We start from the raw sequence: 13,052 nt of genomic DNA, 5'->3' as shown, positions 1-13,052 counted from the left end.
CAAAAAACAACTTGTAGTAAGTTAAAATTCCTTTAATACTTAAGTCATAGATTTGGTAAAATCATGGAAGCCTAATGCTGACTGAGACCTAATGATTTTTCTCTCAGAACTATATTCTAAGAAACTGCCCTAAACATTGACTCTATCCCTGCTCCCACCCCTCTGAAAAAGGCACAATATAATACTTCATGTAATACAACTGATTATACAGTTCAAATTACAGTGCTTAAAGAAGATTTTCTTCTACTAGAATTGATTCATTCTCACTGGCAGAATCCAATCCTTGTTAATTTGTTGACTTGTATTAATTCCATGGATATGGTCTCAAATGTAGGCCCCGAAGCAGAATTATCATTTCAAGTCTATCTTCCTCTTGACCTGTAAACTCTTTGAAAGCATTCTATATCATTCATTCTGTATATGTGTTGCTCATCCTTATATTGTCAGTGCCTGGCACAGGATCTGATACTAGTAGGTATGTATAAATCTTTGATAAACTATGTTTTTCAAAGAAGCATTGACTTCTTAGCAGACCCACTTGCAAGTCCCTCCTTTTACTCTTTCAATTGTAAATAAAATCTCCTAGCAATCACCAGTACTAGCATTTTCAGTTACCAAAATACTATTAGCAGTAACATTGCCATTGGTAATATTTCAGTCAGTTCACTATCACTAAGCTAATGGGAAATCAATAGTAATAAAGTGGGAGATTATAATGTAGCCATAAAAAATGTTTTTTAAATCAAGTTCCACAGTTCTTTCAGAAGAGGGGAAGATTGTTTTGTATGTTCTTGATCTTTCTGAAGTTAAAGTTCATGTATTTTTAGGATGCTTAAAAAAAAAAAATCCTGGACATTAAAAAGGTGCCAAATTGTTACACACTCATAAGAAAACATGCTGGATGAATGCAGTTTCTCAACCAAGCAATGAATTTCTGCAAAAGCATGTGTTGTCTTTAAACCACTGAAGTTAAAGGCGCTGTGACACATGAAAGAAGGAAACTGTGGGGTAACCTCAAAAACATAGCTGCTTGGCAAAACATCAGATTTTTATAAAGTGGCAAATACTGACAGCAGTGACACTCATAAAGACATGTGGAAGCCAATTCAGTCCTTTTTTTAGGTTACCTGTATATATAGTTCTGTGAGTTCTTTAAATTCAATTTGAAATAAGGTACAGAATACACATCATTATTACTAGCACAGCAGTAATTAGTTCTATCAACATTTGTAGGTAAAAAGTTATTTCCATGGGAGACCACTAAACATTTGGTAACTACATCTTGTAGATGGGAACAAATATCTAAAATTAAATCTAAAAATAAAACATTTGTGCAATTTGTTGAAAATTAGCATTGTTGAAAAGCAGTTAATAGCTGCAAGCTCAAATTTATGTCAGGCTGTAATTTTGCCATTTATATTTACAGATTTCTCCATCAAGCAGTTTTCTAAAATTTTTCAAGAGCACAGTAACAAAAATTTGATTAAGTATAAAAAATGAACACAAACATACCTTTGCAGCACCATCTTCAGCCTCCCGTTTATGTTTGCTGATGTTGTGGTCTAATTCCTTAATTTTAAGCTGAGAATCATTGTTTTGCTCCTTGTGTTTTGCCACTTCTGCATATTTAGCTTTAATTACAGTGTCTTGGGCTGTTATTACCTCTTTTTGCTTGGTCACTTCTTCTTGAGCTTTATTTACTGACTCCTAAAACAAAAAATAAAAGAAAATATGTGGTGAGGTAACATGTAAATAATTTTAATTTACTAAACAATTATCTGACAGATCCCTGGGCAAGATGTCAATGTGATTACAGGCAGAGAGAAGATCACCTAACGCTCTATTTTATATCACCATTAAAAGGACTAATGAATTTATACACAGAAGAAAACTTGGATTACCCCTGGAAAAAGGGTTGGGGTACAATGCTCATGCTGCAAATGAAAGCGTTTCTGCTGGATGTAATGTAGATGGAATCAACTGGGTGAGGAAGAAGAGAAACTGCTAGAAGCTGACTGAACTATGAGATCCCCAAACTGGCAATTCTGGATGAGTAAAAGCTATCTGTGCCTCATTCTGAGTGAAAAGACTGAGAACACCAAAGTCAAACATCTTAAGCTAATGTTTCATAAAAAGATTATCATTTTCAGCTTCACCAATTTGATAAATAAATCCTACCTTATTTTTAGCCACCTCAGCTGCCATTACTTCAATCTGACTTTCATAGGATTTGATAGCTTCATTTACAGCTTCAAGCTGTTGTTTGTAAGATGTATGCTCTCTCTTGAGCTCTTCCAGTTCCAGAGTGATAGCTTCAACTTCCTGTAAAAAACACAGTATTCGGGTATTCACATAGGTGATTACTCAAAAACAAGTATGTACAGGAAAATTAAATAAACAATAATCTCATGCAAGTAAGACCCACAGCTACCAAAAGTACAGGTTAAGCTGCTTCCCCAGAAAAAGGAAGTTTATTTTCCCATATTTAAAAAAAAAGTGTAATTTGTATAGGCTGAAAGAACTCTGCATAAATTATAACCTTTATCATTTATTCCTACAGGGAAAACAATATAATATTCTACATAACAGATAAATTAGTGGAAGTAAAGTTTAAAAACAAAACTGTTTAATGTGTAAAAAGTTTCTCAATATTATTCTTTCCCACTGTAGCTACACTTCATTTCATTAGAAGAGCAGTCCCCAACCTTTTTGGCACCAAGGACCAGATTTGTGGAAGATGATTTTTCCATATGGTAGGGGCAGGGAGAGAGCATGGTTTCGGGATAAAACCACCCCATCTCAGATCATCAGGCATTAGATTCTCATAAGGAATATGAAACCTAGATTCCTTGAATGCACAGTTCACAAAAGGGTCTGCAATCCTATGAAAATGTAATACCACTGCTGATCTGACAGGAGGTGGAGCTCATGCAGTAATCCTCATTTGCCTGCCATACACCTCCTGTGTTACTGGTCTGTGGTCTGGGGGTTGGGGACCCCTGCATTAGAAAATACTTTGCACAGCTATTTAATAAGTCTTAGAGTGGGCTAAAAAAAATGTGAGGGAAATATATTTAGGTGAAATCACATAAAAGTGATTAAAAACCTAGGTTCAAATTCTAGCTTTGATATTAGCTAAAAGATATAATAAAGTATTATCAGTTTACAACTGAATAACACCTTGTAAATATAACATGCTTTGTCTTCCATCATGTTCTCACAGTGCACATTCATTTAGGTGCTTACCAAATAAAAATGTCAACTTGCTGAATCTCTGATAAGACATCCACAGTATCAAATAATCCACTCCTGAAGAAAGGCCATCCGCTCTTGAAGGAAGCATTTGCCAATGGTCAACTTCGGCCTTTCCTTAAAATTAGCATCCCCTACTCACAACTATGAAATACTAGACTGCACTGTTTTCAGAGAAAAATACAGATTAAATATCCCTTATCCAAAATGTGTAGGACCAGAAGTGTTTCAGACTTCAGATTTTTTTTTTTTTTAGATTTTGGAATATTTGCATTATACTGACTGAGTATCCCAAATCAAATCTGCTCCAATGAACATTTCCTTTGAGCCTCAGATCAACACTCAAAAAGTTTCTAACTCTGCTGTATTTCGGATTTGAGATGCTCATCCTGTATATTCCTTTGACTTGTGAGAAGCATAATTTGCTTCCAAAGAACACTGCTCCCTTTTAGATTCTGAGATCAATTCTGATGACTAAGGTCAACCAACGATGCTCTACCACCTTCAGCTCTATGTTGACTTTAAAAGGTTGGTTCAGTTTCAAAAAGAAGTTATTACCTGTTGTTTTTCTTTCATCTTCTTGCTAGATGCATCTGCCTTTGTTTTGGCACAATCCAGTTTTTTCTGAGCATCCTTCAGTTCTCGCTCTCTCTCAGCTTCTGCATTTTTCATTTTATTTTCCAATACTTCATATTTTTCTTCGGCTTTTCTTTGGATTTCTTCAGTGTTTTTCAAAATCTCCTCACTTTCCTCTGCATCACAAAGTAGGCAAATGTTGCTAAATTAACAGTTACAGGTAAAGGTTTACAAATTCAACTTTTAATGGAAGAAATGGTTTGGAAAATTACCGGCTAAAATTTAAGAACATTAACTATCCCAATGATATTCTAGAAATGGTATAATGAAACACAGATCCTACCTAAAAGTCATATTTGAATTATCTAAAAATCTGTAATGAAATCATTTCTTCTGCTACGAAACTGAACTTCACCTACAACTATTCTTTTACAAAGGTATTGAAGCAACCTATTTTAAAAAAAAAAAAAAAACACGGATCATATTTTTTATGCAACTGTATGCTTCCTAAAACCAGAACACTATAACTATGGTATTTTTCCTGTAGTTGCTAGAAAGTGTATAATTTCATAAACAAGCTTACTTTATGTTCTTTGCCTATTTTATACATATTCAGGGAACTTCTCATTAAAGTTGACAAACAAATTGACAGTAGGATACAGCAAAGGAAAAACATCCCCAAATTTGTGAAAGAAAAAAATAAGGCCAGGTGTGGTAGTTCACGCCTGTGTAATCCCAGCACTTTGGGAGGCCAAGGAGGGCGGATCATGAAGTCAAGAGATCAAGACCATCCTGACCAACATGGTGAAACCTTATCTCTACTAAAAATACAAAAATTAACTGGGTGTGGTGCTGCACGCCTGTAGTCCCTGTAACTCAGGAGGCTGAGGAAGGTGCTTGAACTTGGGAGGCGGAGGTTGCAGTGAGCTGACATTGCGCCACTGCACTCCAGTCTGGGGACACAGAGAGACTCTATCTCAAAAAAAAATAATAATAAATGAATAAATAAGAGAGCAATACTGAATGAACACGTGTTGCTGTAACAACCAAAGCATACTGTTAGTGTTGGGACCCAGGTGCAAATAACCTTGGAAGTCGTTACCGCACAATTTCTTATGCTACTTTTCATTGCGGAAAATACTATTAAAATATTAGTGGAGATAAAAACTTTTGTATAACAAAAATATTATGAACACAAAATTAAAAGACCAGTACATAGCCAAAAAAGACAGTAAAAGGATATTTGCAATGCACATAACCTACAAGAAATTAGGACTCTTAAGAATGAGAACAGTGGGGAAAAAACCATGAGCAACCCATGGGCAAAAGAAATAAATAGAAAATTTACAGAAGTATAAACCCAAAGGTCCAATGAACATACAAAAAAGATCCCAAATTCCAACAGAAATTAGGGAAATGCAAAATAAATGCCAATGCATGCTATCTTTTCACAACCAACAGATTTGGAAAATTTTAAAAGTCTGGAGAAAAAAAAGAACTTGGAGAAATGAAAACTTTCATGTGCCACTGGTGGAAATGAACATTGGTAGAAATGAACAGACCTTTGACAATATATAATAAAGATGAAAATAACAATACCCTAAGACCTAGAAATCCCATACTTGGATTTTCCCTAAATAAACTTTATCATATGTATCTTAAACATAGCACAGGTAGAGAAGATACCTAAGGTAAGGTAACAGATATGAATAAAACCAGAGATTAAGCATGGGCTGTTTTCATCTTACCAATGGTTTTTTTAAGGGCATCTAATTCTTCCTGTTGCTTGTGATATGAGCTTTGCTGGAGCTTGGTTTGTAATAAATCTGCCTCTTCAGTTTTCATCTCCCACTGCTGTTTTAGTTGGCGATACCTTACAAAAACAGAAACACGTAAGAAATGACTGTAATTTCTCTGGTATTTGAGAAATACATTCAAACTTCAGATTCTTACCTAAAATAAACTCATATACATTATAAACCATATAAGATGCTACTGGTTACAGGAATAATTTTGATGACTTTCAAGTTTCTGAGGTACCAATTAATTCAAATTTAGATATGGTCATTGAAGGTAAGTAACTCTAAATGACTAAAATCCACAATAACTATTTACACTAGAAATATTTAACAGCTAGGTTTCCTTAAAAATAATCCCTCTTGCTAACTAAAAAGAAAAAAAAAAAAAAACTACTCACCACAAAAAATGATTAATTATAACACTTACATAAAATTTCAAAAATTTAATTATCTATTAACCTCATTTTCAAATGTTAATAATAATGTTCCCTACTTTTAGTGTAAGAAAAATAGTTTTGAACTTAGTTGTTTTAAAACGCACCTTCTTGAAAACTTTGTAATTCAATCCCAATTCTGGCTGCTTACTCATTTCTTTCAAAGGTATTTAGCTAATTCAGTTGCAGTGAAATTTCAAGTTAATATAAATTCACAAAGTACCTTGTCACTAGAAATTCATGAGGTTTGAGGGAAAAAAAAAACAAAACTTATAAAATATAAATACTACCTTGAGTATTCCTGCCTGAAGCTATACTTGACAGTACTTAATAATTTTAACTTCAAGTTAATTTAAAAACGTGGAGTATAGAAATATTTGTTTAAAAGATGTTACTTTCCTGATATGGTGTGAAACAATGGCTTTAGCTGATCCTTCCACCATTCTCATTTTTTTCAAAATCTATTTTCCTTCCTTGACCTCAGTGACACAATTAGGAAAGAATTCAATTCTGCAGAACAAATGATCCAATACTACTGAACAAAATTAACAGTTCTAAGCCAAATGTAACTAACTACAAACTCATCACCTTGTTAGTGCTTCCACATATCACAGAAAAGTTTTGTTTTACTCTTCTCACAGAAAATAATTCATTTACTCTATGGTTAATTTATATTCATGAAGGTAAAATGCAGGCCTTTACATGTATGTGACGTTTGAAAGTAAACAGGATAGAACACTTGAGGCCAGGAGTTCGAGACCAACCTGACCAACATGGTGAAACTCCCATCTCTACTAAAAATACAAAAATTAGCCGGTGTGGTGGCACGCGCCTGTAATCGCAGCTACTTGGGAGGCTGAGGCAGAGGTTGCAGTGAGTCGAGATCGGGTCACTGCACTCCAGCCTGAGTGACAGAGTGAGACTCCATCTCAAAAAAAAAAAAAGAAAAAGAAAACAGAAAAACTTTGATTCAATTTGTATCTTTGAATGGTCATCCTGACTATGAAAATCTTGTCCATATTTAGCGTCCTCAAAAGTCTTGGTGCCATTCTAAGCTTTCATAACTACAGAATTTGAATGCTAAAAATGTACCCAAAAATAATCATGTCAACATTTATTTAGATTTTTAAAATTGTATTCAGTATTGCGAATTCTGAATAAAATCTTTTTAAATCAGTCCCTATTTGTCATCTTCAGAAATACTGGAAAAAATTACAATTAAACTTTAAAAAAAAAATTTTTTTTTTTGAGACAGGGTCCCACTCTGTCCCCAAGGATAGAGTGCAGTGGCACAATCTCAGCTCACAGCAACCTTGAACTGCAGGGCTCCAGCAATCCACCTACCTCAGCCTCCTGAGTAGCTGAGACCACAGGCACATGCCACCACGCCTGGCTTTTTTGTATTTTTAATAGAGACAGGGTTTCTCCATGTTGCTCAAGCTGGTCTTGAACTCCTGAGCTCAAGCGATCCACCTGCTTCAGCCTCCCAAAGTGCTGGGATTACAGGTGTGCACCACTAGGCCTGGCCAAACTTTCAAACAATGCACTTTGTTAAGTTTGTAGCTCTTTTAACTCATGAAGCTTTCAATTCAAGTGGGGACTTATTCCCCCAGATAACCACAGAGCCAGTTCACTCACTCTTGTTCACTCACTCACTCGTGTGTTTACTCAACAATCATGTCCTCAGTGAGGCTTTTCTTGGTCACCCAATATAAAATTTTAACATGTCTTTGCCCTAGACAGTTCCTATCTCCTTTCCTGATTTACTTTTTTCTTCTTAGAACTAGTAACATGTTTTACCAATTTATCTTTCTTTATTGTCTGCTTCTCCAACAAGAAAAACTAGATGAAGGCAGGGATACTTATCTGATCCCCAGCCCCTAGAAGAATATGTGGCACACAGGGAGCACTCAGTAAATGTTTACTGAGTGACACAAAAAGGTTACATTAGCATGATCCCAATATTGAAAAAATAAAAATACACATATAACTCTATTATACGAAATAGAAACGATGTTGGAAAGTATTTATGTATCTTATCCGTACCTATACAGAAAAAATACTGTAAGGAAACACAGTACTGATATTCGACATGAACTTGTTTACCTGCTCATAGGCAACCCAGCAGATCCTTGATATAGGAAGGACAGTCACAATGCTATTAAACTTACTGTGGGCACCTGATCAATGCTATACTCTATCATTTTAACGTCAAATCAGGAAATCAAGTAACCTCTGGTATCAGACACCAGAGTATCTAAGGGTTTCCCCACCAACCCTAGCCAAGTGCTAGTGTATTTCTCAGCAGAAAGAATGGAATATTTGAATGACTGTTTTGCTTAAATAGATTTTGCTAATTTCTTAACAAAGACATCTCTCTTATGAGAAAAAAATGGATAAATGGTTATCAACTCCCAATTTAATTAAATATTTTAAATAAACCAAAAATATGAGAAAAGTCAGAAGCTGTATTTCTGCAAATAAAATAAATTTTCTATCATTTTCTACTATGCAAATCTTTAATTTAGAAAATGTATATACAGTTCTTACTTTTCAGCAGTGTTTTTAAGACCTGCTAATTCCTCCTCTAGAGCCCGCAGCTCATTCTCTTTGATTCTCAGTTCATCCTGAACATCTTTGAGTTCTTGAAACTTGGTTAAAATAGAAGCCGCCTGGGATCGAGCACCTGATAGAGGCAAATTCAAACAGATCTTCCACATTGAGTTACCAGGTATACACTACACAATAAAAAGTCTTCTAAGACAATTGCACTCAAATCGATATTCAATAGTAAATATTTTAGTGAACTTATGAAGCCATGGAATTCATTCCATCACCTGAACCTTAGAACACAGAGAACTCATAACAGATCCAAGAGGTTGTAGTAGGTATTATTTATTCAAAATAACCACTGCCTTGTCTACTGGGCCCATCTTCCAGCCTCTGACATTGGACTTGCCTACGTGATTTGCTCTGGCCAATGAAATGGAGAAATGTGTCCCTTCTGAAAGTAAGCTTTAGGAGGCAGTACATAATTTACCATTTGCTTTCCGTTTGCCATGAGTCTCAGTTCAAGACAGAAACTGCTTCTCCTTCACAATGAGTCCCAGAATGAGAACAGCACTGAGCAGAAAGGCAACTGATCTGCAGCAGATATAGCATTCACATGAAATAAACTTGTTGTAAGCTAAGACTGGGGGGCTGACCTAAGTTCTGACACAGTGCAGCAAGTAGAATAAACCGATTTCACATTATAGAACTATAATTATCTGGCAGTGACAGGCTGAGGTATTATGTTGACAAAGAAACTCTGCAGATTTGATGGAAGAATGCTAAGGTCAATTAAAAATGCTGTTTAAACACTTGGTAATTAAGATATGGGGTTATTTCCTATCCTGTAAGTAAAAACTTCAAAAGCATCGGAATCAATAAAATCTAAAAAGTTTCTTCCCTTGTAGACATGTAAAAACACATAGTCTCTTTTTATCTTCCATTTGCAGATACTACTCATTTGACTATGTACTGGAGAACCCAATACCTGGTCATGGAGATCACTGAACTGGCTATTGTTTTCGTGGCTTAGAAAGACATTAAGTTACTTGATACCTCAAATGGCTTTATGCCGTTTACTGGGTTAAAAACACAAACCCTGAAATCAGATTGCTGGGATTCAAATTCTGAGCTCTGCCACCCTGTAGTGAGTTATTTAACCACTCTGTATCTTCATTTCTGCAACTGTATATTAGAGATGATAATACCATGCCTACCTCATCATTGTTATTAAGAATTAATTCTTATTTAAAGCCCATAGAATACGGTTTTATAGAATGATAGACATGTTCTATATCTGCATTGTCTAATTATCCATTAATCATTTGTGGTTATGGGCTCTTGAAATGTGACTAATGCAACCAAGGAAATTACTTTTATTTAACTTAATTAAATGTAAAGAGTCACATATGGCTAGTGGCTACTGTATTGGACAGCATAGTTGCAGAACATTGGTATATAGTAAACATATTCAGTGTTTGTTATTCTATTGTCTTGACAAAGATCTGCAAACTCAGTGTGGCAAATACTAGACCAAGAAGAACATGATCACTGTCTAAGAATTCCTTTAAGACATTAAGGTAACATTTCAAGAGCAGGTTTAATTTTTGTTTTACTTTTGACAGGAGGTAGGCGGCACTGGCAAACACACAAATGAGAAGTTAACATGTTTCCTGAAGAAGTGGGTAGTTGGGCTAAAAATGTACTTAAAAAAGGCCTCTTCCTATTTACCACAAAGAATTGTGAGGACAAAAGGATATAAAACTTACCTCCACTCAATGTCCCATGCGGATCAAACACATCCCCTCCGAGAGTTACAGTTCTAGTCATTATCCTCTTATCAAAGGCCACTTTTTTGGCATTATCCATATTGTCACAAACAAATGTTGTTCCAAAGACAAACTCCATTGCTTTCTGAAGTTCTGGTTTATATTCAACCAGGGAAAGAGCCACACGAACGCTGTCAGGGCCAACCTGTGGGACAACAATAGATACACCACAGTACATACTAGTTCTTTTCCTTTCAGGTATTATTTTACAAACTAGTAAGAACTGCTGTAATGGAAACTTAAGTAATACTTACCTAGTATTAAAATTCTCTCTGAACTTTCTAAAAAGCTATGTAAAACCCAAAGTTTCAGGAAAAAAAATTGCAGGTTTAAATACTGAAAGATCTATTGCTAGGTAAAATATTTATTAATAGCTAGTACTAGGCATTATGAAAGTTTCTATCAATAAGGAGCCATCACCATGTTTCTAAGTGTCCATTATCAAAGTTGACTGGACACAACTTTCTTAATGATGGTACAGATTGAGTATCCTTTATCCTAAATGCTTAGAACAGAAGTGTTTCAGTTTTCAGATTTTGGTATATTTGTACTACAGTGGTTGAACTTTCTAAATCCAAAATGCTCCAATGAGCATTTTTTGGGTGTCAGAGTATTGATTTTTGGAAAATTTCAGTTTTTGGACTTGGAGTGCTTAACCTGTAATTCCCAGATGAACACAACTATAAGAAAATTTTGTTTCAATAATCAGGAATTTGGCTTCACAACAAATATTTTTTTCATACAAATGAAACATGCTAGAGCAGTCATCTGCAGTTACAGAAATAAAAACACAAGTAATAACTGAGAGAGTAAAAGTAATTTTAAAAATCCCTCAGTCCTCTATTTTGATCACAATGCTTCTTCTCAGCCTTTGTTTATAGACGCTACCTCTGCCATCATTTTAAGAAAAAATAAGCATCTCTTTTAGAGCTTAGTATCAGCAGTGGCAATCACAACAAAGGAAGCTCTATGTAACACATGTTCAGTATTGTTCTTTGATGTGGCAGCTACCATCAAATAGGTCTGGCTAAGGGATCTGAGGCAAAGTATTTTTGCTGTTACTTGAAATCCCAATTTCCTTCTAATGCTGGGACTTGATGTATGGCTGAATTAACTTCCTGAGCCTTCTGGACTTAATGGTGATTCTTCAAGTAAAGAAAGTACCAACCAAAAACACCACCTGTTAGTTACTTAGCACTCATCCTCCCTCTCCTAATAGTATACATATCAACACAACTATATTTTGAAATCATTTTCATTGAAATCTTCTGAATTTAACTAAGGATACAACATCCAATTAGTTACAAGTATATTTGTAAGTTTCATAGAAATGTCTTTTCAACTCATGTACTTGGAATGTCTGCTCAATAAAAAAAATTACAGCTGAATGTTATGACTGACTTCATGTTTTCACAGTATTACACAACTACAATAACTTTTAAATGTATTTCCTTGTACTGATCTATTTTCTTACTAGCAAGCATGTCACTTTAGATCAATGTCAGCAGTTGAATGGGATCCTGGTTACCTGCTATGTACCTGCACAGGCTGAATAACAATCTAGAAGAACTCTAATAAAGAAGCATCACAGCAATACTAATGAAGGCCTCCCATAATGGATGTCACTGTGGGCAGTTTAAGTATGCCTGACATAGAAACAAAAACAAAAACTTGAAGAATTTGGGGTATTTATCTAGAAGCTCAATTCTAACCATTCAGGAATCACGAGTGTAATTTTCACCATCACCTGATAGTCATGCGACTTAAGGTTAAAAAGGACATTCTAATACCACAAAGTGAAGTATATGAAAGGGAGTTCAAGTCCTTCAACATTTCTATTCTCTTGTCATCTAATTGCACAAGCCAACCCAATTTTCTTGTATTTTAATTTTGTGGTTCTGTATATGATTATGTCCCTCAAAATTAATATCTTCTAACTTAAAAAAAAACACACACCCACACAGATGAAGATTAAACATATAAATAAGACAAAATGAGACTTACAAGATTCTGAGCCACTCTCAGAGTTTCTGGTGCAATACATCTGGCTGAAATTTTATTGAGTGGAATTATGGTGTATCGACGTTTCAGTTCCCCCCTTTCGAGTAGCTTTTTACCAGTAACCTACAACACACATTAGAATTTTAAAAACGCACGTTAAAGACAGAAAATTGAGAGAATGCAAGTTTAGTAGTCTATAACAAATGTTTAGTGCCATTTATCCCAAACAATCAAGCTATAATTATATATGTAATGGAACATCATTTGACCTTGAAAAAGGAGATGCTGACATTTGTGACGACATGAATAAACCCAGAAGACATAATGCTAAGTGGCATAATCAGACAAAGAAAAAAAAAATTCTGTATGACCTCACTTGTACATGGAATCTTTAAAAAAAAAGTTGAACAAATAAAAAGAGTAGGATAGTGTTTATCAGGGATGAGGAGGGAAAGAAAATGGGTGGAAGTAGGTCACAGGTCAAAGGGTACATATTTGCAGTTGGGTAGGATAAATAAATCTACCTATTCAGAGATGTAATGTATAGCATGAGGACTATAATTAATAATGGTGTATATTGAAAATTTGCTAAGAGTAAATTTTAGGTGCTA

At 34.9% G+C, this 13,052-nt stretch overlaps 1 protein-coding gene across 9 annotated transcripts in view; it reads right to left on the bottom strand.

Annotated features, from left to right (window-relative positions):
* SMC2 (structural maintenance of chromosomes 2) overlaps nt 1-13,052 on the bottom strand; it is a 47,778-nt gene that overhangs the window by 11,968 nt on the left and 22,758 nt on the right. For all 9 annotated transcript variants that reach the window (XM_009188388.4, XM_003911423.5, XM_009188385.4 and 6 more), the window contains 7 exons: nt 12,445-12,564; nt 10,381-10,585; nt 8,612-8,747; nt 5,577-5,701; nt 3,811-4,004; nt 2,179-2,322; nt 1,513-1,707 (listed from right to left, as the gene is read on the bottom strand). In XM_009188388.4, coding sequence (XP_009186652.1) covers nt 1,513-1,707; nt 2,179-2,322; nt 3,811-4,004; nt 5,577-5,701; nt 8,612-8,747; nt 10,381-10,585; nt 12,445-12,564 — 1,119 coding nt within the window. The remainder of the gene's footprint in view (nt 1-1,512; nt 1,708-2,178; nt 2,323-3,810; nt 4,005-5,576; nt 5,702-8,611; nt 8,748-10,380; nt 10,586-12,444; nt 12,565-13,052) is intronic.

Source organism: Papio anubis, chromosome 13 (assembly GCF_008728515.1).
Source record: "Papio anubis isolate 15944 chromosome 13, Panubis1.0, whole genome shotgun sequence".
NCBI classification, from domain to species: domain Eukaryota; kingdom Metazoa; phylum Chordata; class Mammalia; order Primates; family Cercopithecidae; genus Papio; species Papio anubis.
This window is presented reverse-complemented; position numbering and strand designations above follow the sequence as displayed.